General features: G+C 35.7%; 1 protein-coding gene across 4 annotated transcripts in view; it reads left to right on the top strand.

Annotated features, from left to right (window-relative positions):
- The window catches only part of CNTLN (centlein), a 352,880-nt gene that overhangs the window by 282,677 nt on the left and 44,461 nt on the right, over nt 1-25,742 (top strand). For all 4 annotated transcript variants that reach the window (XM_027549176.1, XM_027549174.1, XM_027549178.1 and 1 more), the window contains one exon: nt 23,409-23,600. In XM_027549176.1, coding sequence (XP_027404977.1) covers nt 23,409-23,600 — 192 coding nt within the window. The remainder of the gene's footprint in view (nt 1-23,408; nt 23,601-25,742) is intronic.

The raw sequence follows: 25,742 nt of genomic DNA, 5'->3' as shown, positions 1-25,742 counted from the left end.
AAACTTTTTTGGTAACATCCATCTTAAACAAAGCAAGGTCATTTTAGGATTTGAGTTTTCAAGTTTGCTTTGTCTCTTGTCCAGTTACATTAACCAATTAATCTTAAATTAGTTAATCAAACTATATACAGAACTTTTGCCAAATATCAGAATCTGCCATTAAAAGCAACAGAGCATAACCCATTCAACAAATATCTTGGGTTTTTAGGTTAATTTAGCATATAAACATTGAGCATAATTACTACTAAGGCTGAAGAGTCTTTCAGCAAACCCTGTAATTTTGCATTTTGTCAACTTCCATAAAACATTTTCATCTGTATAGATTCATACAATTCCTATTGTATCGTAAACTTATATTTGTCTTTGGTTTATATTTATTTACATAACCTTTATTTGAAAGATTGAAGGTGTTCATTGTACTTGGACCCATTTTTTTTCTGTAAGGAATTGTAGAATTTTAAATAGCCTCATTTCCATTTTTGTGATCTGTGCTCACGCCTGTAGTAATAACGAAGTAGAAAGCTAGTGCTCTCTTATTGTACTTCATTGTTAATCTCTAGAGTGTTCTTTTATCTTACCCCAGTAGCTTGTGTAGTAAACATTCCTTGTAGGGTATTCAGTTTATATATGTCAGATTCTCTAGGGCCATGGCTTTTGCCAGATGAAGCACTTTTGATTTTGAGGCTGATGAAACACAGTGCTATTATTGATCTGTGCATGACATAGCCTGTCTCTCTCCTAGCAGAGTGTAGCAACATTTATCCAGGAATTTGTGAAATGTCACTCGGATCATGTTCGCAAGGTGAACTGTGCAAAAACCAGGATCTGAGCTGAGAATCCATGTGGAATTGGACGTGACTGTCTTATTCCTACGTCCTATCTTCTAGATGAACCAAGTGATATTTATTAACAGAATGTCTGTGCCTTATATTAGACTTTGTTAGGAACTATTATTATCACTCAGAACACAATGTACTGTAAAATCATACTTCTTATACCATTTTCAGATTTACTTGTGATCTTACCACAGACAATATTAAGAAAATGTGACCTGAAAACATGAGTTGTGAATTTATTCTCTGTTAATAATGAATCAGTGTTATAATATATTACACAGTCTTACTTATATGCCTAGTAGTTTTTTCACTTTGCATCAATATACTTTTAGGTATCTCTCTTTAAAATATCACCATACCTGGAAGTGACAAAATATAACATTTTTCTCACTGTGAGATTATTATGATTTTTAAATATCCATATATTTTAGAGTTTGGTTTTAAATGCCTAATATATTGGCTTGCACATGGATAGATATGTGTGTTTGTATTTGTTATAATTCAGTTTAGCTTAATGCTCCTACTACATGTAAGACTCTCCAATAATGTGATATTCAGTAATAAATTAAACATGGTTCTTTCCCCCTGTACAAGATACAGTAGGGAAATTAGACATGTGGACTACTATACAGGGGAACTGTTATATGTATAGCTTGTACGTAAGGTATACCATGGACATGTAGTGGACAAAGACAAACTGGTTTTTCACTGAGGTCATTTTTTAATAAGGCCTTTAAAAGAGGTGGCATTTGGGCTTAGACATAAAGTTTGGTTTGATTTTGAAGATCCGTGTGTGGAACAAAATCATTAGAAGAAGGAAAGCTTGGAAAAGCATCAAAATGAAAAAATACTTTGTTGAGAGTAGTGAGTAATCTGATATATCTGTGGTTTTCAAGCCTAGCTGCATGCTATCCTCACATGGGGAGTTTTATAACCTTATGTGAAAGCATACCAACAGAGTTGGATAAAATATAACATATTCTTATAAATGCACACCAGAATTTGTCAAAAAATAAATGTAAAACCCTAGGGGCTAAAAGTCATTGGCAGCTTACCATTGTAACCAAGTGTAATTTGTCACTGAAATGAAAACAGCAAGCAAGCAGTAGGATAACTGAGTGTAAAATTTAGAGGGGAGGCCTGGGCTAGAGGTATGAATTTTAGAGTTAGGAGTATTTAAATTATATTCGGAGAAGGCAATGACAACCCACTCCCGTACTCTCGCCTGGAAAATCCCATGGATGGAGGAGCCTGGTAGGCTGCAGTCCATGGGGTCGCTAAGGGTCGGACACGACTGAGCAACTTCACTTTCACTTTACACTTTCATGCATTGGAGAAGGAACTGGCAACCCACTCCAGTGTTCTTGCCTGGAGAATCCCAGGGACGGGGGAGCCTGGTGGGCTGCCGTCTACGGGGTCACACAGAGTTGGACACAACTGAAGTGACTTAGCAGCAGCAGCAGGGAATAAAAGTAGATTAAAGAAGAGAAGAGGTACCCTGAGCCTTCCAACCCTTAGAGTTTGGGTAGATGAGGAAAATCCAAGAGAGGAGAGACCAGTTAAATAGAAAGAAAACCAAGAGAAAGATGTATCCAAGAAGCCAAGTGATAAAAGTATTTTGAGACATGTACAACCATTTGTGTCAAATTCTGCTGATTAGGATGAGTCCATGTGAACTGAGAAATGAGAAAAGAATTATTGAAGGATATAAATAAATGTGCATGTATTTTAGTTATTTCAATGAGTTTTCCTATTAGGATCAGAAAGCTAATGAAAGTACAAACTTACTTCAAAATAAGTAATGTAAAAATGGATAATTCAGCACTTTTAAGAAAAAGCTGACAAAAAGTCGTTAAGGATATACACTATTTGAAGAAAACAATAAAAAGCCTTTACCAAAAATGATCACATAACTAGGCCACAACACAGCTCTCGACAATTTTCATAAACTTGATATCATATTAAAAATGTTGTCTAACACAAGATAAAAATAATCAATTTAAAAAGTCAAGTTTAAAAATTCTGATGCAAACTTACAGAGACATTACTGAATAATTAAGGGACAAAGAAAAAGGTAAAGTGAAAACTGAGAAAATACTTCAGATTAAATGATAGTGAAAAAAAGAAATGATAGTGAAGTAACACATAGCATAACATAGAATATGGGCCGAGTGGTACTCAGTTGGAAATGTAATACCTTTAAAGAAGATTCTTGAGAGTCTCTTGGACTTCATAAAGATCAAACCAGTCAATCCTAGAGGAAACCAACCCTGAATAGTCATTGGGAGGACTGATGCTGAAGCTCCAATACTTTAACCACCTGATGCAAAGAGCTGATTTGTCGGTTAAGACCCTGATGCTGGGGAAAATTGAAGGCAAAAGAAGAAGAGGGCAGCAGAGGGTGAGATATTTAGATAGCATCACCGACTCAATGGGCATGAATTTGAGCAAATTCCGGAGATGGTGAAGGACAGGGAAGCCTAGCATGCTGCATGCAGTCCATGGGGGTCTAAAAGAATCAGACACAACTGAGCAGCTGAACTACAACAATCCAGTGGATCATCGCCCAGCAATGAATGGAATGAAGTGATAACGTGTGCTGCAACGTGAGATGAACTTTGAAAACATGTTAAATAGAAGAAGTACTTACAAAGGCCACATACAGTAATATTTCATTTATGAGATGTCCAGAAAAGGCAGCATGTATAGAGATAGAATTTAGATTAGTGATTGTACAGGCCTTGGGATAGGAAGGAAGTGTCTGTGAATGGGCATGCGGTTTCTTTCTGGTATGGATGATGGAAATGTTCTAAAATTACTCTGTGGTGACAGTTGCACAAGTCCATAAACATACTAAAAGTCATTTAACCATATATTTAACGAATGAGTGAATTTTATGGAATGTAAAGTATACCTTAATAAAGTTGTTAATAAAGTAATACTATATTATGAATGCTTAGGTGAGATTGAGATTTGAGTTTCATATCTAAGTTCTACCAGGCACACAGTTTTCCAAAGAGCAGAAAAAAATAGAAGCAAATGCCTCCTCATTTTATGAGGGTAACATAACTTTGACAATACAAGATAAAAAAAATGTTAGAAACGGAAATTAATATAAACATAGTTATAGCACTGATTTCCAAACCCTTGATAAATTTAATCAAAGAATATATTTTTTAAAAATCATGAATAAGCCAGGAAATCCTAGAAATTTAAAGTTTAATTAGAAAATTTATCCATGTAATTTACCATTATAACAAAGAAGGGAAGAAAATATGTTAAATTTGCAGAATCTAGGGTGACATCAACAAGATGGCAGAATAGGAAGCACCAGATCTTTTCAACAATACTCAGACCGGTTCCTTTTGTGAGAAATCCAGAAACCAGCCCAGAGGCACCTGCACCCCTGACAAGTGCATAGCCAGGTGCACTGAAGTTGCTTGGGAAATCTGTAGCACTGTTTTGATATAGTCCTTCACTTTGGCACACCACCTTGTGATCTGGGAGAAACTCCCCGTTCCCAGCTTCTCCTCATGGAGGGAAAGAATATATTGGACCTTAAGCCTGTCTGAGGGACTGACTTCTTTCTCACCTGTCTTAGAGCACTGATGGGACCTGCCATAGTGTAGATACTTGGGGGTCACTGAAGAACCTAAAGAAGCTGGATGGCATCCTGCTGTTCCAGAGGAGCCATGTCACAGCAGATGGGAGGTGATATAGCTCGGTTTCTTCTCCCTCAGAGACAAGAATGCAGTGTGTGTCCAGGGTTCTGGCTTTTTAGTAGCTGCCTGAGGGACGAGTATGTATTTAGCCTAGTTTGGGACACTGATAATATTGGGCATACTCTAGGTACATCCCTGGGTGCTGCTGAGAACAAAAAAGAGCTAGGTGGCATGCTGCTATTTCTAAGGACCTCAGTACAGAAGACAGACAGCAGAGGGAGCAAGAATTTATCAGCTCCTGAAAAAAAATCCTTTATATTAGAAATCTACACACATGCATTGGGAGAAGTCACATCTCCAGAAAAGATTTGAGAGTTCCCAGAATCTCTAGCTGGACTGATTGATGAAGACCTTTCCTTATGCAAAGCCAGTTCATAAAGACCAGAAGAGATGTGTAGTTCTTCAAGTTCAGTTATAACAACACAAAGTTACAAGGAACACAAGGAGATAGTAAATGGCCCAATCAGAGGAACAAAATAAATCTTCAGAAATTGACCCTAAAGAAACGGAGGTATATTAATTATCTGACAAAAATTTAAAATAACCATCGTAAAGATGTTCAATGAGCTAAAAAAAAAATGAGCTCATTTTTTTGTTAATGATTCATGAACAAAATGAGAATTTCAGCAAGAGATGTGTGTGTGTGAAAGTCGCTCAGTCGTGTCCGACTCTTTGTGATCTCATGGACTATACAGTCCGTGGAATTCTCTAGGCCAGAATACTGGAGTGGGTAGCCTTTCCTTTTTCCAGTGGATCTTCCCAACCCAGGGATCAAACCCAGGTTTCTCACATTGCAGGTGGATTCTTTACCAGCTGAGCCACAAGGGATAGAAAATGTTAAAAAAAGAAAAAGAAAAAAGAAATGTTGGAGCTGAAGAATACAATAATCATACTGAAAATTCACTAAAAGGGCTCAACGTCATACTTCATCAAGTGGAACATAGACTCAGTGAAATAAAAGACAGGTCATTTGAAATTACCCAAGGCAGAGAAGTAAGAAGAATGAAAAATAGTAAAGAAAGTCTGAGGGACTTATGGGATATATCTAGTGGACGAATACTGTGGGAGTTCCAGAAGGAGAAGAGAGAGAGAACGAGGCAGAAAGTTTATTTAAGGAAATAATGGCCAAAAGAAAAAACTGCCATCAAGGAATACTATATCTGGTAAAAGACCCCTTCAAAAATAAAGGAAAAATAAAGACTTTCCTAGAAAAAAGCTAAGGGAGTTCATCACCACCAGATCTGACTTACAAGAAATTCTCAAGGAAGTCCTTCAAGTTGAAGTGAAAAGATGCTAAACAGCAATATGAAAACATGAAATTATAAAGCTCACTTACTTGGTAAAGGAGAATATATAGGCTATATAGATGAACACAGAATACTGTGATACTATATTCTGTATATAATACTGTGATACTTTAACAGTGTGTAATCACTTTTAGTGCTGGCATAGAGTTAAAAAGACAAACATATATAAACTATGACTTAAAAATATGTTATTGGACAGACAATATAAAAAGATGTAATTTATAACATCAATAACATAAAATGTTTGGGAATGAGAAGTTAGAGTAGAGATGTATTTAGAAGTCAAGTTTAATTGATGTTCAATTAAGTTATCAGCTTAAAATGGTTTGTTATATATGATGTTTTATGTAAGCCTTAGAAGGTAATGGCAACCCACTCCAGTACTCTTGCCTGGAAAATCCCATGGATGGAGGAGCCTGGTGGGCTGCAGTCCATGGGGTCTCGAAGAGTCAGACAGGACTGAATGACTTCACTTTCACTTTTCACTTTCATGCATTGGAGAAGGAAATGGCAACCCACTCCAGCGTTCTTGCCTAGAGAATCCCAGGGATGGCGGGGCCTGGTGGGCTGCCATCTATGGGGTTGCACAGAGTCGGACACGACTGAAGCGACTTAGCAGCAGCAGCAGCAGCAGCACCATGGTAACCACAAAGAATATACTTATAGAAGATACACGAAAGGAAATGGAACAGAATAAAAGCTCATCATTATAAAAATTAACAAATTACAGAAGAAGATAGGAAGAGAGGAAAATAGGGACAAAAAGAGCTATAAGATAGACAGTAAGCAAAATGGCAATAGTAAGTACTTTCTTATCAATAATAACTTTAAATATAACTGAATTTACATTTATTTCTAAATCAAAAGACAAGGAGTGGCTTAAACAGATTTTTTTTAAAGAGCAAAATTCAGCTGTACTATACTCAAATTTGTTAAAGTAGATCTCATGTTATATGTTTTTTTTTTTTCACAATTAAAAAAATGCAGATAGCCTTTTCATACAATTAAATACCTTTTTATGGTGAAATTCTCTTAATAAACTAGGAATAACAGAACTTTCTTACTCTGTTAATTATCTCCCTAAATCTTTAAACAATAATCATACTTAATGGTGGAATTTATAAGAATTCTTTTTAAAACCAGGAAGAAGACATTTATGCCTACTGTGACTGCTCATCTTAAAAAATGTGCTGGAGGGCACAGGCAACACATTAAGAAAAAGACATGGAAGTTTAAAGTATTAGAAATGAAGAAAAAAAAACTTTATTAGTTCCAAATACTACGCTTATCTGCACAGAATCTCAAGACAAATTAATAGTAGATTTTATCTAGATTCATTTCAGTTCAGTTCAGTCGCTCAGTCATGTCTTGACTTTTTGCGACCCCATGGTTGCTAGATACAAAATCAATATATGCTAAGATAATGTAATTTCTATTTACCAATATTCAACAAAATATGCTATTTTTAAAAAGAAATATTATTTAAGTTATAGCAGGAATTATATGTATCCAGAAAGAGAAGCAGAAAAGGCAATGGCACCCCATTCCAGTACTCTTGCCTGGAAAATCCCATGGATGGAGGAGCCTGGTGGGCTGCAGCCCATGGGGTCACTAGGAGTCGGACACAACTGAGCGACTTCACTTTCACTTTTTCACTTTCATGCATTGGAGAAGGAAATGGCAACCCCCTTCAGTGTTCTTGCCTGGAGAATCCCAGGGGCAGGAGAGCCTGGTGGGTTGACGTCTGTGGGGTCCCACGGAGTCGGACAGGACTGAAGTGACTTAGCAGCAGCAGCAGAAAGAGAAGATGGAACCCAAAATCAGAGATGTTAAAATGTAAAAAAGGGATGTCTTAAAATCACTGTATACCTTTTGGAAATACACACATTTGTTTAAAAATATAAAGAAATGTTAGGGAATTATAAACACCAAAGATGTTCAGGATAATTTTTACTTCTGGTGAGACAGATGAAATAAGATCATGACCTTCAATTCTGTTGGTAATACATTGCCTTTGTTGAGTGATTGATAAAGGGATATTTGTTTTGAATATTTGAAATATTTCATAAAAAATGAAAAAAGAAACCTATCGATGTGATTATCCCAGAAAAAGATGTGGGAGTATGAGCAGAGGAAAAATCAGAGAAAGAAAAGTTGGGAGAGTACAGTAAAGCAGAAAGGAAGGGGAAATTTTCAATTAGAAAAAGAGAAGCATTGGTTGACTATGTCCGATGCCATAAAGGAACAGAAAATGGGACAACTTAGAAGAGGTTGTTGGACTTTTTAAAGAAGGCTTTATACTAGCAGGACTCTTGATAGCAAGTAATAGAAACTGAACTCAAACTAACATTGGTGGGGGGGTGGGGACAGGGAAGCTTACAAAATCAAAGGATGGACTTGGGAAGAAAACTAACTGGAACCAGATAGTGATGTCTTTAAGGTTTTCTCTTTATCTCATTGTCTGCCTCTCAGACCAGCATTTTCCATGTAGCCCTGGCCATAGGTACTATCTCTGTGGTAACATCCTTAGAGCCTAGACCCAAAAGAAGAAAAGGGATTTTTCTTTCTCATGTTTCAGTCTTCCCTTGATTTAAACAGTTTACAAATTTCTGAGAGTACTGGAAAAAATATTTGTTTATTGTATATTTTTAGTTAGGATATAGATTCATTTCATTATATGCATATTTTTTATCTACATGAATAATTAACAGGAAGTTTGAAAGTTACACAGGATACAAAGCAGTTTTGTTGGGCAGAACCAATATACACATCGCAGTCCATCTAATGCTCCTGATTTCATTGCCAATCATTGTGGCACTCAAAAATGCCCAGTTTGAAAAATATATATCTAAGTAGTATGTACTCTTTGAGAACCACTGATTCAGAAGGAAAGCAGAGAAACCAGCCTAATTAATAAAAATGAAAAGGACTCCAGACTACCCTCTTCCTAAAAATCTGTATAAGTCATAACATTTCACTTAGCATAATTGACTGAGTCAGGTAAATTATTGAGTGACTACTCTGTTAGGTCAAGCTCTCCTACTTGAATATGATGAACAGAAGATAATTCTAAATAGAAAAATGAAATGAAGAATGGTGGGAGAAGTTCCTATGTGAAATTTTTGTGTTAAAGTTTATTAAGTAAAACCAATAAGAAATATACTGTGTAATTTAGTCTAAGTCCATGATTTGTAAATCTCTTTTTCCTCCTTTAAATTTCTATTCTATGTCATGAAAGGTTTTTTTCTTACCTTTTTAATATATATTTCCACATATATTAATTTTTAATGAAAAAATTCCATTTAAGTTATATCAATAATGTTTTATAGTATCAGATCCAGAGATGACAAAAACCATTCTTATGAAGAAATGTCCTGTTTTTACTCTATAGAATCTTGTGATGCTTGCACCGGAAATAGAGAAAAGCATTATTAACTTGTTTCCCTTGAGAATTTTAGTAGGGCATACTTATAAATGTAATCACGATCAAATGAAAACTTAGTACTGCTGCTGTGGAGTTTGTAATAAGTTGTAGTGTGTTTTAACTATCCCAACTGGCTTTAATCCAAGTAATTTGTTTGCAGGCTTAGATATAGTACAACTCAGGAAAGACATGTGGTGACTATTAACCCTATCAGTAAAAAATTTCATTTTCTAAGTAGTAAGATTTTGTTCATATTTAGTATATACTTAAGAAATATATAACATATCACTCATTTGAATATATAAATGTGGAGCTAGAGATGATGATGTTTGACTTTATTACCCAGAAAGCTGATAAAATTTCATTTAGATTAGTGTGATAATGCATGATTCATACAAATTGAGTCCTGTATAATTTAAATAAACGTAATGTTAATTTACATGCATTTTAGAAGCTTATGAATATGTCTTATATAAATTCCAGAAATATATCATAGTCTATTATAAATTTTTAGAAGTTGAAAATGTTTTGAAGAAATACTAATACCTGTCTTCTGAAGTCTATGTAAGAATTAAGTATTATGAGCAATTTTTAATTGTTTAGGCTATGACTTCCATTTACTAACAATACTATATATGTGGGCATTAGAAGGCAATGGCACCCCACTCCAGTACTCTTGCCTGGAAAATCCCATGGACGGAGGAGCCTGGTAGGCTGCAGTCCATGGGGTTGCTAAGAGTCGGACACGACTGAGCGACTTCCCTTTCACTTTTCACTTTCATGCAATGGAGAAGGAAATGGCAACCCACTCCAGTGTTCTTGCCTGGAGAATCCCAGGGACGAGGGAGCCTGGTGGGCTGCCGTCTATGGGGTCGCACAGAGTCAGACACGACTGAAACGACTTAGCAGCAGCAGCAGCAGCAGCAGCAGCTTTCTCAGACCAGTCCACCAAGGCCTTTTTGTGCAATATATACAGTACATTAAAAAGCAATATCATTCCACAACCATGGAAAAAGCAATCAAATAAAAGTATTGAAATCTATTGCTTAGGAAAACCATATTTAATTGGGGAAAATGAGGCAGACTTCATGAGACTTCTGCAAATATTCTAGAGTTTGGTAGCCTCTATTCCTGATAACTCAATCACTATTTGTAACTTCACTTGAAATTTTATGGCTGTTCTTTATGTAAATACAGATAAATTATTAATATCACCCTGAAACATCAACTGTTATTTTTGGTGATTTGGCATGTTTATTTCTTTTCTCTCTTTTCTTCATTGTTTTAGTGGTTCAGTTTGGGTAAACTGAACCCCAACTTTTGCTCCAGCCCCTATACAACCTAAGTAACTGAAAAAAAGTGTTGATAAAAGGGGTAAAGGAAAAATATAATTTAAGAGGAAATATGTATATATTATAGTACCTGTGAGGAATAGATATTCCTGTGTTGAATTATCTGAATTTAAGCAGTAGAAAGCAGGAGAAGGGGAATAAAAAAGACGGATTTAGAAAGACATTGTTCAGTTTCTCTTTTGGCATATCAGATGGTACTGCCAATTTTCTCTCATTCCCATTAGGGAAGGAAATCAGAATGAGAATGCATTGCAACTTGATGATCATCAGTAAGTATGCCATGTGTAGATCAGATATATGGAGGATTGAAACTGAACTTATAATATTACCATATGAACACTGTGAAATTTCTATGTTAGTAAAAATCATGAATTATTTGGGATATACTTTTGGTTCCAAATATCTGTCTCCCTAATGGTAAAAAACTCCACCTGCCAGTGCAGGAACGCCAGAGACACAGCTTTGATCCCTGGGCCCGGAATATCCCTTGAAGTAGGAAATGGCAACCCACTCCAGTATTCTTGCCTAGAAAATTCCATGGACAGACGAGCCTGGCAGGCTACAGTTCTTGGGGTAGCAGAGTCGGACATGACTGAGCAACTGAGCACACACGCACATGTACGTTTTAAGGGCACTTTTGTTTTAGTAACTACAATAGGTGATTTGAAATAATAGCAGAGCTACAGTTGAGCAATTCTTGCTATAAGTAAACCAAATATTGATTTTTTTCCATGAATACTTAAAAGTTAGTTGTATTAGTTAATTTTTCGAGTTTCATACATAATACTTTTTTTGCTGATTCTTTTTCTATAGCTTCGGAAACAGAAGTTTAAGTCATGAGGTTTAACTTCAGTCTAGTTAAAATCCATTAATTTTGTTATTCAGATTATTTTGAAAACACTATATTGCTAGTATCACATAGGTTAATAATTATTGTAAGTGCCTGTAATGTCAAATTAAATTTAATACAATTTAAAAGATACATGTTAAATATTTTTAGTATTGGGGTTGTTTTTAAAAATAAACATATTAGTAAGCTGTTTAAACAATTTGACATTTGAAATAATAGTTTTGATTTGAAAATAGATTTGAAAATAGTTGATTTTCATTTTGAGAAATAATATTCAAGTGTGTTTACAATATAATTATTGGACATCATCTGGAACTTACATTACAAAGCATAAAGGCATTGAATTCATTTTACTCCTTGTAAATGTTACTGAGAGTAGTGTATCTCTTACCATATTCAGATATCCATATTTCTTTGATAGAATCTAATTTGAGCACAAGACAGATTGGCATTTTCAGTACTATAAAAAACTGCTTTGTTAATTGCAAACCATATTTAGTATGACCTTATAACAAAGTAGCACCTTAAGTGTCATGTTTTGTCTTTAATGTGCACACTGGAGCTGGGTTCATCTGTACTAGACAACTGCACTTCATGAAAAGAGATTTTTTCTTGATAGGCAATTAGCAGTAATTAGGAAGATTCAACTCAATAAGATGTCAACATGAGATTGTTTAAAAAAGTTGAATGTCAGTGACTCAAAAAGAAAGTTCTTCTGACACATAGGTATGGCATGTGAAACATGAAATGTTAATTTAACTTTTCTGCTTATTATTCATGCACAATATTATTTTGTCATTCAGACACTACACTAACAGAGTGTAAAGGGTGTTAAAATAGTACTGCTAGAATAAAGAGAGGATTAATCTACCATTGGCTAATTAGCCAAAGGGTACTTAATGGTCTCTAAAGGCTACTGAAGTCTAACTACTAGCAAAAGCATTAGTAAAAAGTCCTCTATATTACCTTCATTTGCTTGACATTTGGTGAAGCATACTGTAGGCTTTTAATAATTAAACTTGTCAGAAAATAGTTTGTAAATGAGCGATGTTGTAACTAAGTGTATTTTTCATAAGAAAATTTTGTTACATAAATCCACCTGAGATCTTTGTTTTTTGTTTTTGTTTTTTTTTTGGTTGGTAGTTTTTAATGTTTAATTCTTTTTATTGAAGTTCTCAAGTATCATAACAAAGGAAAATCCATGTTTTAAGTTAAAACACTTGTTACTAACTTGAAAGAGTTATTAATCTGAACTATTTATCTTTCTAGATAAGTACTTGTATGGAAAATATTTTGCCAGTGACCTAGAAACTCATGTAGTGTTCTTTGTAACTCATATAATGTTTTAATTAAGTGACTGTACTTTTAGTTTTATACATGAATGACACGCAGAATTTTGTTTCTTTCAGTTTTATTATTTACAAAAGAAAGATACTCCCAATGAAAGAATATTAAGACTATCCACAGGAGTGAGAAATATCATAAGATTGTGGTGACTTTCTAAGACAGTCTGGCCCATAAAATTTATATGGATATTTTGTAACTAGAATTTTCTCTTCAGTATCTTTTGCTTTAGTTCTGGTAATGAAAATCTTGTTATAATTTCTTAAGATCATAATATAGGATTTTAAAATTGCTGCCTATACTTAAGTGTGAGCCAGAAAAATCTGATTGTGATATATAAATGAACTTATGTATTCAATGTGAAATAATTTCATTCAATATCCTCAGTCCTATGCAAAATTCAAGATTAACCATTTTGGTGAAGTAATTGGAAACAGACCATTCCCATTTAATAATTGCTTACCCTACTTGGACCATCCAGGCATTCGAGTTTTGAAAGAAGAAAAAAAAAAAATAGAGAGACTCCACTATGATTATAAATGGGAACTAACCCTCACTTACTTTAGTTATTTATTGACCTTTTCTAACATCTGATGTCTCACCTTTGTCCTAGCATGGACTGGAAGGAATCCTTCTGCCACCAACTATTTTCTTCACATGCTTCCCAGAATTCCTGCTCCTGTGACCCTGACATTCACCCTCATGAATGGGCTGGGTTTTCTAGCATTTCCATGTGTCTGCTTTTCAGATCCTAGTACCCCAACCAAAATGATTTTCAAATGTTTAAATGCTTCATTATTTTAAGTTTCTAATCCAGTGGTGAAAAATATATGTGGAGAACCAAATAATGTTTTTCAATGCTGTAGGGTTGTTACTATCCAGACCAAAAAAAAAAAAAAAAAAAGTCAGAATCAGCCTAAAAAAAGAAATGAAGAGCTGTACCATATCCTATTCCTTTACTCTACTGCTGTTGCTGCTGCTGCTGCTGCTAAGTCGCTTCAGTCGTGTCCAACTCTGTGCGACTCCATAGACGGCAGCCCACCAGGCTCCCCTGTACCTGGGATTCTCCAGGCAAGAACACTGGAGTGGGTTGCCATTTCCTTCTCTAATGCATGAAAGTGAAAAGTGAAAGTGAAGTCACTCAGTCGTGTCCGACTTCTCGATCCCATGGACTGCACCTCAACTAGTTAAATACTCAAAATGCATTATCTTTACACAGCTAGTATCATGTTGAATATTTTATTCTTTGGAGACAGCAAGATAAGAGTATCTAAAAATATATTGTTTTGGGGACTGATTAGGGACATGATTCTTTCTGATTTGATTTTTTTCTAAAACCCTTTTTCTCTTTTTACTTTAGCTATATTATATTTTCCATAGGCCCTGTTTTATATTTTTTCTGATAATTCATTCTTGAACTTTAAAATGTTTACTGAGGCTCCCTGTTGGAGAAAAGACTCGCCATCTCATCAACTGCCCAGAGTTTACTCAGCAGTGGTCTGGCAGATGCCTTCTCTAGAGTAAAAGTTGGAAAGCAGGATGGTTGTAGATCTAGCTATGGCCTTTAATGTTATACCTATCTTCCAGGAAACATTTGACAAAACAAATCAAGAGATATACATGGAAGGAAACTGGCTGTAACTCACATTTACCAGACAGGATTTGAAGACAGCAGCAGCTCCCTTAGCTCCCCGATTTGTTTCTCCATATTACTTACTATGGTGTATTGTGATATATTTCTCAGTTATAGACTGATAACTATCTAAAGGCAAGGATTATAACTTTTTTTATTATCGAAAACACAGAGCTGATAACAGTGCCTACTACATAACATGTATAAAAAGAATGAATCATAGATATTTAATCAGGTCCTCAATCTAGATGTTATCTAGCAAAATCTTCCAGAAAATTGCAAGTTGGGGCCCCAAATAAAAGGCATGAATGAACTCCCATATAAGAGAATAAAGGAGAGTATATCCAGAGAGCCTTATCTACCCTGTTCATGGGATTACTGTTGAGAGCAGCAAAAGAAAACAAGCCATTTTTTGCTTGGCAGTTAAGCTACAAAATGCAGATCTAGAATACGCAGTTTATATTTATGTCTGAGAAAGTGGAACAATTTTTGGAGCAATTAAAAACATAAACACAAAATTGTAGATGAGGAAAAGAAAAAACAGTGACGGGATTATATAAACTATCAATATACATTGTAGGTTCAGGACACTTGCTTAAGGGAAGGCAGGGTGGCAATAAGGGAAAAAGGAATCAGTGCAAGAAAAGAGCTGCTTTAAAAAAAAAATAGGATTCTTATTAATTTTCCATGCTATGTAACAAATTACCATGAATTTAGCAGCTTAGAAACAATATACACTCAGTTGCCATGGTCAGCAACCTGGCACAGGTTAGTTGATCATCTGCTCAGAGTATCACAAGGCTGATTCATTGTGTCAGCCAGGCTGCTTTTCTTTCTGGAGTTCAGGATTTTCTTCCAAGCTTCTGTGTTAGTTGGAAAATTTTGGGTCCTTCTGGTTGTAGGACTGAAGTCACTATTTTCTTGATTGAGGACCCGTTTCATCACCTGCCTCCTTCCTTAGGTCCTTACCTTATAGACCCCTCTGTAGTCCTCTCACAGAGAAGGCAATGGCACCCCACTCCAGTACTCTTGCCTGGAAAATCCCATGGACAGAGGAGCCTAGTAGGCTGCAGTCCATGGGGTCACAAAGAGTTGGACACAACTGCGCGATTTCACTTTCACTTTTCACTTTCATGCATTAGAGAAGGAACTGGCAACCCACTTCAGTGTTCTTGCCTGGAGAATCCCAGGGATGGGGGAGCCTGGTGAGCTGCCATCTATGGGGTCGCATAGAGTCGGACACGACTGAAGTGATGCAACAGCAGCAGCAGCAGTAGTCCTCTCAAAACGTGGTGACTTACTTCTTCAAGGCCATCAGGAGATTCTCTCTGACCTTTTTTAAAAGGGCTCACCTGGTTATTCAGGACCAGTCAGGATAATCTTGCTTTTGATTAACTCAAAGTCATGTGACTAGGGACCATGATTTACATCTACAGAAACCTTTTGCATATAACATAATGCAAATAGTGTAATCCTGGAAGTGATAGTCTCTCATATTCACAGGTGCAACTCACAAAAATAGGAGTGGGCCATTTGGGGGTCATCCAAGAATTCTATCAGGATTCTACCACAGTGCTCATTACTGAATAATGAATTCTCTAATACATTCATGTTTCTTCTCACAGTTGCTTAGAGAATTCTTTCCTTTTTAAAGACTTATGCATCTTCAGTATTACATTTAAATAAATAACTAATAACTAGCATCTCATTTTGAACTTTTATAGTATCAAGTTCTACTTTATAACCTTTGGTTAATATACTTGACTACACATAAATCAGTAAAAATCTCAGTATTATTGTCATTGATGTCAACTTTTAAATTGATACAAACTTTTAAAAAACTGTAGAGGAATTGCACTGCTGAAGAGATAAAAAGTCAGAATAACGCATCTGCTTTCAATTGGCTTCTATCCTAGTAAAGAATCTTAAATTAGGAAAAAATAACATTTCAGTTCAGTTCTGTTCAGTTGCTCACTTGTGTCCAACTCTTTGCGACCCCATAGACTGCAGCACGCCAGGCTTCCCTGTCCATCACCAACCAACTCAAATTCATGTCCATTGAGTCAGTGATACCATCCAAACATCTCATCCTCTGTCGTCCCCTTCTCCTCCTGCCCCCAATCCCTCCCAGCATCAGGGTCTTTTCCAATGAGTCAACTCTTCTTCACATCAGGTGGCCAAAGAATTGGAGTTTCAGTTTCAACACTAGTCCTTCCAATGAACACTCAGGACTGATCTCCTCTCGGATGGACTGGGTGGATCTCCTTTCAGTCCAAGGGACTCTCAAGAGTCTTCTCCAACATCACAGTTCAAAAGCATCAATTCTTCGGTGCTCAGGTTTCTTTATAGTCCAACTCTCACATCCATACATGACTACTGGAAAAACCATAGCTTTGTTGGACTTTTGTTGGCAAAGTAATGTCTCTGCTTTTTAATATGCTGTCTATGTTGGTCATAACTTTCCTTCCAAGGAGTAAATGTCTTTTAATTAAGACAAAAAAAAAAAAAAAAGGTTTCTTCTGTGAGAGGAATTACACAATTATTTGATATGTGTATATGTTTCTTTATGTACATGTATATAGCAAACTGTTATTAACTCAGGTTCTCAGCCTTTAGGACACTTAGACTGTGCAATAGTGTTTTCCACAAGATAATAGTGCTAACAATAAAACTATAAACGTAAAATTTACCAAGTGAGCAAAAACAAGACCGGAAGCTGACTGTGGCTCAGATCATGAACTCGTTATTGCAAAATTCAGACTTAAATTGAAGAAAGTAGGGAAAACCACTAGACCATTCAGGTATGACCTAAATCAAATCCCTTGCGATTACACAGTGGAAGTGACAGATTCAAGGGATTAGATCTGATAGAACAGTGGATGGAGGTTCGTGACATTGTACAGGAAGCAGTGCTAAAAGCATCCCCAAGACAAAGAAATGCAAGAAGGCAAAATGGCTGTCTGAGGAGGCCTTACAAACAGCTAAGAAAAGAAGAGAAGCTAAAGGCAAAGGAGAAAAGGAAAGATACACCCATTTGAATGCAGAGTTCCAAAGAATAGCAAGGAGAGATAAGGAAGCCTTCTCTAGTGATCAATGCAAAGAAATAGAAAAAAACAATAGGATGGGAGAGACTAGAGATTTTTTTCAAGAAAATCAGAGATACCAAGGAAACATTTCATGCAAAGATGGACACAATAAAGGACAGAAATGGTATGGACCTAACAGACGCAGAAGATATTAAGAAGAGGTGCCAAGAATACACAGAAGAACTATTCAAAAAAGATCTTCATGACCCAGATAACCACAATGGTGTGATCACTCACCTAGAGCCAGACATCCTGGAATGTGAAGTCAAGTGGGCCTTAGGAAGCATCACTATGAACAAAGCTAGTGGAGGTGATGGAATTCCAGTTGAGCTATTTCAAATCCTGAAAGATAATGCTGTGAAAGTGCTGCACTCAATATGCCAGCAAATTTGGAAAACTCAGCAGTGGCCACAAGACTGGAAAAGGTCAGTTTTCATTCCAATGCCAAAGAATGTTCAAATTATCTCACAACTGCACTCATCTCACACACTAGTAAAATAATGCTCAAAATTCTCCAAGCCAGGCATCCACAGTACATGAACCATGAACTTCAAGATGTTCAAGCTGGATTTAGAAAAGGCAGAGGAACCAGAGATCAAATTGCCAACATCCACTGGATCATGGAAAAAGCAAGAGAGTCCCAGAAAAACATCTACTGCTTTATTGACTATGCCAAAGCCTTTGACTGTGTGGATCACAATAAACGGTGGAAAATTCTGAAAGAGATGGGAATACCAGACCACCTGATCTGCCTCTTGAGAAATTTGTATGCAGGTCAAGAAGCAACAGTTAGAACTGGACATGGAACCACAGACTGGTTCTGAATCAGGAAAGGAGTACATCAAGGCTGTATATCGTCACCCTGTTTATTTAACTTATAAGCAGAGTACATCATGTGAGATGCAGGGCTGGATGAATCACAAGCTGGAATCAAGATTGTGGGGAGAAATATCAATAACCTCAGATATGCAGATGACATGACCCTTATAGCAGAAAGCAAAGAAGAACTAAAAAGCCTCTTTATAAAAGTAAAAGAGGAGAATGAAGAAGTTGGCTTAAAGCTCAACATTCAGAAACCTAAGAACATGGCATCCGGTCCCATCACATCATGGCAAATAGTTGGGGAAACAATGGAAACTTGAAAGACTGTTTTTGGGGGGTTCCAGAATCACTGCAGATGGTGACTGCAGCCATGAAATTAAAAGATGTTTGCTCCTTGAAAGAAAAGCTATGACCAACCTAGACAGCATATTAAAAAGCAGAGACATTACTTTGCCAACAAAAGTCCATCTAGTCAAAGCTATGGTTTTTCCATTAGTCAGGTATGGTGTAAGAATTGGACTATAAAGGAAGCTGAGTGCCAAAGAATTGATGCTTTTGAACTGTGGTGTTGGAGAAGACTCTTGAGAGTCCCTTGGACTGCAAAGAGATCCAATCAGTCCATCCTAAAGGAAATTAGTCCTGAATATTCATTGGAAGCATTGATGCTGAAGCTGAAACTCCAATACTTTGGCCACCTGATGCGAAGAAATGACTTATTAGAAAAGATCTGATGCTGCGAAAGATTGAAGGTGGGAGGAGAAGGGGACGACATAGGATGAAATGGTTGGATGGCATCACCGACTTGATGGACTTGAGTTTGAGTAAGCTCCAGGAGTTGGTGATAGACAGGGAAGCCTGACATGCTGCAGTCCATGAGGTTGCAAAGAGTCGGACATGACAGAGCGACTGAACTGAACTGATCATAGATTAAAAAAAATAAAATCTGCCCTCAAAATTACTTTTACTAGGTAAGCAAGCATCATCTGTTTTTAAGTAGGGAAACAAAATCAAGTTCTTGCTCAGTGTCACTCAGTAAGTGTCACCAATGTCACGGGTAAGCAGTATATCCCAAAGTAGAATCCATGAGTTATAACTCTTCCATGGTTTTAGTATTATTTATGATTTCAATGTGATATGACTTAATTATTTTAAAATCTTGATTTGAGGTGGAAAGGTAAAAATATAGAAATAGGAATCATGCTTCTGATAAAAAGAGAAAAATAGTGATTTTAAGTTATTTTAATTTATTGGTAGATTTTACAGCACAATCACTTTCTAACAAGGTCACCACAAATGTCTCACATTCCAAACCAAGTATAAATAAAAGAAAGTTATTCTTTATGCTTCTCGACTATAAAATTTCTCAAATAAGGAACAGAATTCTTAAACTGAGAATAGTCATTATTACTTTTCCAAAATGCTAGTGGATAAGCAAAGGATTCCAACCTGATAGAATATATGATTTGTGTATTTCCTCTCTTTGAACAGGTGCTGTGTATCATTTCTAGGCATATATAATTAATATTGAAAATATGTTCTAAAGATTTTAGATTTAAAATAGTTTATTGAAAGCAAGATTTATATTTTAATAACAGGTCATTTGTTTTATTGTCTCCATAATTTCAGTGTTTCTTTGTTTACTATATTTTTATACCATTAAATTGAAGTTAAAACATACATATACATATCTTTTAAAAAAATATATTTATTCCCTTAGTCTTTGCTCAACAAAGGATTTATTTATGAAGTCAGGATTTGCCACTGTGGAAAGAATATATCTAATTGCATACAAGTTTAACAAATAAGAGAAGCCACCAGGAAGAAAATTGATTCATCAAAATTTAGTCTTCTGTGTTGCTTGAAATTCCACCTGGGATTGTAGCCATGAGTTATTATTACCAAATGAAACTCAAAAATTCTAATTTAGATGCAAAGCATTAACTTTAGGATTGATAAATGTTCTGTTGCATACTATTTAAGTAAAAGTGTGGCTCAACAGTAAAGAATCCGCCTGCCAGTGCAGGAGATGCAGGTTCTATCCCTGGGTGGCAAAGATCCCCTGGAGAAGGAAATGGCAACCCACTCCAGTATTCTTGTTTGGAGAATCTCATGGACAGAGGAGCCTAGTGGGCTACAGTCCAGGGCATCACAGAGTCAGACATGATTGAGCAACTTGGCAGCCAGTATTCTTGCCTGGAGAATTCCATGGATAAAGGAACCTGGCAGGCTATAATATAGTCCATGGGGTCGCAAAGAGTCGGACACGACTTAGTGACTAAACAACAGCAAAGAATATTACATTGCTAATAAAAATGTATTTTAATTTATATAGTAATAAAATAATAGTATTGTATGGCACATGGAACTCTGCTCAGTATTATGTAGCAGCCTGGATGGGAGTGGGGCTTGGATACACATACATGTATGGCTGAGTCCCTTCGTTGTTCACCTGAAGCTGTCACAGCATTGTTAATCCGCTATACCCCAGTACAAAATAAAACGTTCAGAAGAAAAAAGTAGAAAGATTATAAATAAAAGATGAAATCAGTATGTGCCTTTATACTACCATCTGTGTTACAAAAAAGTAGGCTTGAATTTTTGAAGTCTTTCTTCTGGTTCTTAGTATATAGAAGGCATAGCTTTTAGATACCATGTTGGGGTTGGGGGTGGATCCATAGGTGAACCAACGCATAGTCCTCTCTCAAGGCTTTACTCGGGTTCATGGTTGGGGAACAGGCACATGCTTTTGAGCTAAGAAAATGAAGAAGCTACTTGGTTGGAAAAAAAGGAAGAAAACTACAGAGAAGGCTTCAGAAAGGAGGAAATACTTTACACATGAGAGAGATTTCAGCAGAGGAAATACCATGTGTCGAGTCATAGAAGTAGAAATGGCTGAAAGGTTTGGGGAAGAGCAGGTAAGTTTAACTGCAAGTGATATCTGACTGAAACACAAATTGAAGCTAAATCTGACAGAGCTTTATAATAACCACAAATATCTGAGCTTTAGTCTTTTGGGCTGAGGAACCTCTGAAGAGTTTTGAATAAGAGAATCACAGGTCAGTGTTGTTTTGGGAAGTTGCATAAAAGATGGTTTGAACGTAGAGAAAGGTTGCCTGTAAGGCTACTGCAGCGGTCTTAGTGGGATAATAAGTCTTCATTATTAAGAAAGTTGCAGAAGGAAATGAGTATGAGAAACATTACATCATTTATAGAACCTGACAATTGATTGGACACAGAGCATTAATGAACATGATAACCAGGAAGATTTTCAGATTTAGAGAAATGATGAGTTTGCTTTTAGATGTTAAGTAGTTGTTATCTTTGGGACAATCAAGGAGTAAATATTTCCTGAAAATCTAAAAAAACAACCTTTTAGATCATAGGTTGAAATAGAGCCAAAGAAACAAGTTTTTATCATCAAAACATACTTTTTACTTCACAAACACATAGTTTAATCTCAAACACATCAAGCCCTAGTTCTGAATTCATGATCTGAAATATTCATATTTTACGGTATACACAGGAACACACACATACATATGAAATTATAGATTTATTGGTATTCTTTTAGAGATTGTGTTTAAACATAGTGTTAATGTTTAAATAACTTATGTCCCATATATATATGACTGTATGTGTTAGCAGATCTTTTACTGTTTTAATTAGAATTCTTAACAAAGAAAGATTTTTTCCCCCCTCTGAGAGATTTAAGCAATTTTGTCTAATTGTTCCTTATGTTAAACTACCATATTATAAGCTTCTTTGGAATAATAAAATAGTAGTGCAGTTATCCTTTTAAGGATCTCTAGGTTGTTATGCCATTACAGCTTGGTGGCATTCTGCTGACTACAGATTGGTGAATGAGAGGGGATAACATTAAGATGGTTTCTTTTACACTGTTTCATAAAAGCATTACCAGCAGTATGTCATTTAGTAAAATGTTTATGTTATTAAAAATTCAAATGTAAGGAGTTCAATATAAACTACCTCAACATTACAAAGAGGATTGTCAACTATCAATCAAGTGCATGAAACTGAGCAAATTCATTTGTATGCTATTTATTTGAACTAAATCTCTAATAAGCCTCTTCCACTAATTGGACTTAACATTTATGTTGCTAAATGAGAAGCATTTTGGCTGCTATATAGGGTGGTAAGACTTACCCAATGGAATAAACAACTAACATCTGTTATCCTGTCCTGCTCCAGCTTGGCTTTTACCAGTTAAGGATATCAGCCCTGAAGACAAGGTTATCAAATATGTGAATCTCTGGCACACCCACATTTATATGAAGGCAAAGGAATAGCACATCATGGGTAAAGACCTGCTAACCAAAAGATACTCAGTACAGCTAGTCTTATTTTCTTTTAACCTTTAAAAGCCTTACAACCTTAAGCAAAAACTAGTGAAAATTAAAATTTTTGTAAAATAACTTCTTATAATTAGTATCACTTTTTTGGTTAGGATTTTCCTACCTGTACAAATTGATGCTGATAGTTGTTCACTTCAGTCGCTCAGCCATGTCTGACTCTTTGCGACCCCATGAACCGCAGCACGCCAGGCCTTCCTGTCCATCACCAACTCCCAGGGTTTACCCAAACTCACATCCATTGAGTCAGTGATACCATCTAACCATCTCATCCTCTGTCGTCCCCTTCACCTCCTGCCCTCAATCTTTGCCAACATCAAGGTCTTTTCAAATGAGTCAGCTCTTTGCAACAGGTGGCCAAAGAATTGGAGTTTCAGTTTCAACATCAGTCCTTCCAATGAACACCCAGGACTGATTTCCTTTAGGATGGACTGGTTGGATCTCCTTGCAGTCCAAAGGACTCTCAAGAGTCTTCTCTAACACCACAGTTGAAAAGCATCAATAATTCTGTGCTCAGCTTTCTTTATAGTCCAGCTCTCACATCCATACCTGACTACTGGAAAAACCATAGCCTTGACTAGATGGACCTTTGTTGACATGATAGTTGTTAGGTTAACTGTAATTGCTTTTATAACAAATTTATACTTATTTTCTTTAAAAAGAAGCTAAATTCGGATTTGGCTGAGCTTCAAAAAGAAAAAGAAGATTTACTAAAGAGAGTAGAGTCTTCATCTGAAATCACATGTTTGACTGAAGAAGTTGCCCAGGTCACAGTTCCACGGATACAGATTACATCACTTGGCCCTTCAAGGAGCATGGATTTGGAAATGAAGCAATTGCAGTGTAAACTCAAGGTGATTATAAATTTTATTAAAGATGAAAACATGTGTTGAGTTATTTAAAGATATGTTTAAAGATACCCTTAAAGAATATTTTAAGAATATCACTAAAGAATCCTTAAAGATATGTTTCTGTCAATTTTAATTTAACTTTACTAATAAAGGTAAATTATGGTATAAATAATCCTTAGATTATTCATACTACACTTAACCTCATCTTTCTTTTTAGCATGATAGATTCTTATCTGGTAATTCATTATACTCTGAAAAAAATGACAAGGCACTATGAGATCCTAACTTAGGAGATGATGGAAACTGGCCATTGCCATTTATTCCACTATTCAATTCTGCTCTGCCTGCTACTGAACAGAATTATTTTCAAATATGTAATGTATCAACATAAATAGATTTTCTTTCCTGTACATATTTGCTACTATTTTAATTTGGTGGTTCTTTGTTGGAGATGGGGAACTAGAGGAAGAGAGAGGAGGCACAGAGCAAAGGTGAGTTGGTTTAATAGATTTCAGCAAGTTAAACCTGAGAGTGAGAATAAAATGCAGTGTTCCTTTTGTTTATAAAGAATTATGTCTTAAGTCCAGGTGGAACTGTCACCAATGTAAAAGTAAGATTGGCCTTATGCTAAAGAGAAATGTCTTTGTAAGCAAGAGGGTTTGTGAGTTTTAATTGGAAAGTTTACTTTCATGGTTCTTAAAACATGGTCATTTATTCCTCACATATTAATTATTTTCTTCAGTGGATTGCTCGCTGGAAGCTAAATGTATGTGGGACCATAGCTATAATGAGAGTTACTAGAAAGAAAATTCTGGTTGATGCTTGGGGCTAGTGCACTGGGACGACCCAGAGGGATGGTATGGGGAGGGAGGAGGGTTCAGGATGGGGAACACATGTATACCTGTGGTGGATTCATTTTGATATTTGGCAAAACTAATACAATTATGTAAAGTTTAAAAATAAAATAAAATTAAAAAAAAAGAAAATGCACAGAATATAACAGTAATAACCATGACTGTTATGAGAGCATGAGGGTATAGAATTGTCCGATAGACTCTGTTGCTTTCAGTCCAAAATATTATATGTGTTCTCTCTAATAATAACATCTTTAAATGAAGGATTACTAGTAGGATAAACTAGGATAAAGTTTAAAATAAGTTCATGTACTATTGCTTGAAAATATTTTGCTTTATTATTAATAATCAGATAAAACCATTGATATTAATTTAGATGCTTATTAAAAGTCATTTTTCAGAGAGGTCTTGTGTACAGAACTTGCCTTAACAACTACATTTTATAAGTTTTAACTACCTTACATAATAGAAATGAGAAAACATAGTTGTGTAAGTTTGGGTCTGTATATCTTCTCTTAAAATGTGTTTCTGACTGAATAAAATGGAGTAAAATGTATACATTGAACATTGCAGTGTTTAGATTTTATATGGAGGATAAAATCCATTGAGGTCTTTGATCTTATCTACCACAGAGACTTTTATTCACAGTTTGTGATTCTTCTTATATTTGTCTTATGTGCCTAATAGTTTTGTTTTCACCAAGATAAAATAGAATGTTAAATCCAGTAATGTCTAATCTGATGTCTAAATTTTTTAAATTGTCAGTAATTTTAAGTTGATTTTTATTTTACTTATTTGATTTTGCTTACTTTTAATACTTTGTAACAAATTTTGGTAATAGGCTTATATGGATGTCTGTAAGCTTCTTGGAGCGTGTCCCATGGTGTAAGTTTTTATCCTGTCTTAAAGGTGATACTAATATGAATGCCTAAAGCAATTTAGATCATGCTTGATGTAAGCTTGAAGTGACATTGTCCATATCTAACTCGGAGTCCTGAAACACTGACCAAGCTACATAGGGACAAAAAGGATAAATTTTTATTTTTGTCCTATTTCATGTTTTAATATGGAAATATTCTGGAAGACTAGGTACTTTTAAGTACCTAGTCATCTAGGTACTACAATTTATGTTTGATATTGTGTTGGTTTGCTAGGATTGCCATAACAAAATACCATCGAGTGGCTGGCTTGAATAATAGAAGTTTTTTTTTCCCCATAGTTCTGGAGTCTAGAAACCTAAGCTTAAAATAGTGGCAAACTTGATTTCCTCTAAGGCCTCTTTCCTTGTCTT

The sequence above is a fragment of the Bos indicus x Bos taurus genome, chromosome 8, assembly GCF_003369695.1.
Source record: "Bos indicus x Bos taurus breed Angus x Brahman F1 hybrid chromosome 8, Bos_hybrid_MaternalHap_v2.0, whole genome shotgun sequence".
Classification (NCBI taxonomy): Eukaryota; Metazoa; Chordata; class Mammalia; order Artiodactyla; family Bovidae; genus Bos; species Bos indicus x Bos taurus.
Note: the sequence above shows the minus strand (reverse complement) of the source record. Positions and strands in the feature narration are given on the sequence as shown.